Source organism: Fusarium tjaetaba (genome assembly GCF_013396195.1).
Source record: "Fusarium tjaetaba strain NRRL 66243 chromosome Unknown NRRL66243_c0000573, whole genome shotgun sequence".
NCBI lineage: Eukaryota > Fungi > Ascomycota > Sordariomycetes > Hypocreales > Nectriaceae > Fusarium > Fusarium tjaetaba.
The window spans coordinates 1-3,989 of NW_023501769.1; the positions used below are offsets into that span (position 1 = coordinate 1).

Here is a 3,989-nt window from a genome sequence, read left to right on the forward strand (position 1 = left end):
AGTCTAGACTGTAAGTGTTCTTTACCTTAAATATAGAATTCTAGCTTAACTTAGAAGAGAAATACATATCCTATTGACTTAATGCTCGGTACTATATTCTAACTTAGGAAAAGGTTTCTTAAATAACTAAACTTATTCTAAGACTAAATCTTATCAATCATCTTCCCACACAGAATCAAATCATAGGGAATGTTCAAGGTCTTGACATCAACTATTGTAAGTCCTGGCGCTAGAACACTCTCAGCTGCAATAAAGTTCAAGTTTGGTGACTTTAAACTAATTGCGCTAAATTCAACTGATGCATTTTTCACGCCTTCGTATAGATTGCCTATCTTGGCCTTTGACTCAAGCTTGAAAGACTCCTTCTTGATACTAATATCGATAGCAATGTTAGTGTTATCCTTAACTTCAGCAATCGAGTTATTCTATCCTTAATTAGCATCAACCTAAATCTTCTTCACTCATTGTAGTCAGGGATAAGACGTACCTGGGATAACTTGACCTTGAGAACAGCGACATTCGGCTTCGGCGCTATGATAACAGCCCCGAACCCCATTGACATTGGGGTCCATTTTATCTCATACTCCTTCTCATAGGAGAAACTGGCGTTGCCATTGTCTATCGTGAGGGTTGTCAATGCATCGCTCAGGCGCACTGTCGTCTTGGGCAGGGATACGTTGGCTAAGATGCTATGCTCGCCCTTCATATTGACGTCGAAGTCACCTTTGAGGTAGAATTCATATGTAAAGCCGTTGTCGTTCGGCTTTGTCGATATTGCTGTGGAAATATTATGTTCGGTGCGATACTTCTCTAGCTGGGGTAGGAAGACCTTGTCATTCAAAAGGCGATGAGAAACGATGATACTAGCAGACTGTCCTTTGGGAATGGGCCTGATAGCCCTGTTGTCAGTAGACATGAACTTGGCTTCTACATCGCCACCGCCAGCACCACTTCCCTTGGTCTTGATATAGATGCTAAGAACGTCGCCGTTTGCTCCGAACACAAACGACTCAGGTTCGAGAATACCCAAAGCGTCCGAGCTGCTCTTGATGGCCTTGACGGTAGCTAGGCGGTAGTTGATGACATTGACGTTCTTTTTGTCACTGAACCATGACTGAATACAAGCCAATGCTCCAGGCGGAATCTCGGGAGTATCTGGGACTGTCTCCCCTTCCTTCAATGGCGTATCTGACTTTACCGGATCCTACCAAAGTAAGTATTCATTCGTGTTTATAGCTACATGGGCCTCTTACCAGCTTGTATGTTGCATTTTCGCTTGAGAAGTGGAGAACAATATTCGCTCGATCTTTCTGACCCTCACCCAGCTGGGTAATCTTTCCACTGCTCTGCAGATAATAAGCGAACGTTAGCAAATTCTCTAAAAGTATCCGTAAGCTACTAATCTTCAGTAGTATATCTCACCTGTCCTTCTTTGTCAAGATCTTTAGCATCGACATCGCCGGTGAGGGACTTGATAGGCACTCTGATCCGAAGGTTCCAAACGCCCTTTGGTATTTCTTCTGGAGGCATAGTTGTATATGGTGTATCGGCGGGCTTCTTTGTAACCTTGTCATACATATATAGCTCAACTGTGACTGTTCCACTAATGGGGATGATCAGGTCTGCCATACACGCACCCTCAACTGACGCAAACTGCAGCAGAGGAGTACCGAGATGAAACTCATAGGCGCATTTGTGTCCCATGACAACTGCCTTGTCCGCATCTTTGATAATGTCGGTATTGCGATCTTTGTCCCATACCTGAGCTAGGAGATCGCTTAGCTGTTTAGCTCTGTAAGAGACGACCATATCCCATCCTCCGGTGGTGGAACGCCCATGCATAGCCTGCATCAGCCCATCAGCTGACAGGTAATGCTCGTCGAATGGTTCTTCTGGCATTTTGAAATTGTATGGAGTAGAGGATTGGGGCTGGGTGTTGAGCGTGCGGACAGATAATTTGGTTACTTTAAGGGGAAGCTGTATATTTAGAATGACAACAATCGAGCTAGCCATATAGCTTAGACAAAGTATTTGAACAATGGTTTCTTGGCCTGCTTATCTGCCCAATTTTTCCCTAATAGCTTGTCATGTCTTTCTGCGGACATTTTGCCATTTCGGGCCGCGCCCTGGAGGACCCTGCATTGGACCAGCCAGCCACAAACTCGCTAACAGGCATGCGTTGGCTTCTACAGATTGTGGGCGGTGACTTGATTATGAGACCATTTATTATGGTTCAATAGTTGCGAGACATGCATCAACCATTGTGAGAAATAAACTTCTGTTATGGAGTGGTTTAAATCCCTCATGAATTTAAGTCTATCATTGGAGAAACCCACATATTTCTACTTTTCTTCCTCTTCGCGCTACTCTAGAATGAACTGGCCGCTTGAATTAAGGTCAAAGGTTAGCAAGCAAAGCCAGAGTATGGTCCTTTTATCAAGATGACATCGTAAAAGGTCTTTCGAATACAGGTTCAACAAGCGAGCTTTAAAGCATCAAGTAGTTTCGATAACTAATTCACAGGACTGAACTCAGGTTATAGAAACAGAAATAAATACACTATGGCCTATTCTACAGAGGATGTAAAAAGTACTTGGTCTTGGGTTTCTCCTTCTTAATCCTAGCCTCCCGTTTGGTCTTCCGAACATCTTCGAGTCGTCTCCGTCGCTCCTCAAAAGTCTCACGATCTTTCTTCTCCTGCTTCTCTTTTTCCTCCCTCTTCATATCCTCCTCGTACTTCTTGCGTTCAATTGCCTCTCGGTCTTTGCGCTTTTTCTCCTCAATCTTGTTGATCTTCAGAATGTTTGCAATCTCTGGTGCTGTGAACTCTGCCATCCACTTGGGATGCTCTGTACGGCCCTCCCAGATTGCCTGTCGTCGCTCCCGATCATTCTTCTTCCGCATCAACTCGGCATATTCCTTCTCAGTCAGCTTGTCTGGGCGTGAGTCCACGTCTATGTCGTGATCGCCCAAAAGCTTCTGCAGCTTTTCGCTTGCGCCCTTGAGCTCAGCAGGCGCAGGCTCTGGGGGCTGCTCAAGCGCTGCTATCTCCTTGTAACCATCGTAGGTTTCCATCCACTCTTTCGCAAAATCTTCAGCCGCTTGACCTGAGGAAGAAGCCGTGTAGTATTCAGCCTCGACCGCAAATCGTTCAGCTGATTGAAAGAATGGGTCCTTGAGAGGACTACCATTGCCAATTTCCTGTCTTGGCAGGTTCTTCCACATTTCAGAAATAACTTCCTGCATGCTTTTGTTTTCATGCCCAGCATTGGACTCGTTTGATGTCTTGTAAAACGATTCGAGAAGTGCCTGGAGATGTGGATCGTAGGGTTTGTTCTCCGCTCTCTGCGCGTCTAGCCTTTTGACGGTTTGTTCGAAAAGCGCTTGGACAATATCAGAGGGACTTGCCGTGACATCCTCCTCTATAGGATTGTGCACAACTGGGTGTCCTTGGCTGGGCTTTTGCGACATCGTATCCGAAATATCGCAAATAATTCAAAACAGGATGTGTTGTGACAGATTGAGATGAGTGATCAAATAGAGTCAAAAGGTCGGGACTGGCTAGGAAAAAGTTCACACCTCTAACATAATTGAATAACTTGAAGAAGAAACCCCTTTCAATTAAGCGAATCAAAATTTGGCTGAATTGATGAACCCTTATTCTCCAGTCGCATCTAGAGTAAGTATATAAATATTTCATACTCTAGCATGCATGGATGCAGACTTGTTAGACCGCATGGAAGACAAACACCCAGAGCTTGTAGGAGTAGGTCTAGAAGTGTTATTTCCTTATTGCGTTCTAGCTTTAGAGATAGGAAGTATACTTAAACCCTTAAATTTTTATATATAGGGCCCCCTATATAGGGACCTGTTATAAGGGGTTACTATAAAAGACTTTATTAAAATAATTATTAATGATTTTCTTTATATAAAAAAGAAAGTTATAGCTAATTATAGATTTTAATATTTAATTTATTTAAGCTTTCAAG

At 43.6% G+C, this 3,989-nt stretch overlaps 2 protein-coding genes across 2 annotated transcripts; both read right to left on the reverse strand.

Moving 5' to 3' along the window:
* Positions 1 to 1,899, reverse strand: FTJAE_14145 (uncharacterized protein; the record flags this gene model as incomplete). The annotated part of the gene is made up of 4 exons (XM_037347353.1): positions 172 to 425; positions 488 to 1,204; positions 1,254 to 1,346; positions 1,423 to 1,899. Coding segments are annotated over 4 exons (1,541 nt in total), but the record flags the coding sequence as incomplete, so codon positions are not given.
* A 672-nt stretch (positions 1,900 to 2,571) lies between these two features.
* On the reverse strand, positions 2,572 to 3,471 carry FTJAE_14146 (uncharacterized protein; the record flags this gene model as incomplete). The annotated part of the gene is made up of 1 exon (XM_037347354.1): positions 2,572 to 3,471. The coding sequence occupies one exon, from the start codon at positions 3,469 to 3,471 to the stop codon at positions 2,572 to 2,574; it is 900 nt and encodes a 299-aa protein (XP_037198842.1).
* Positions 3,472 to 3,989: the final 518 nt, after the last annotated feature.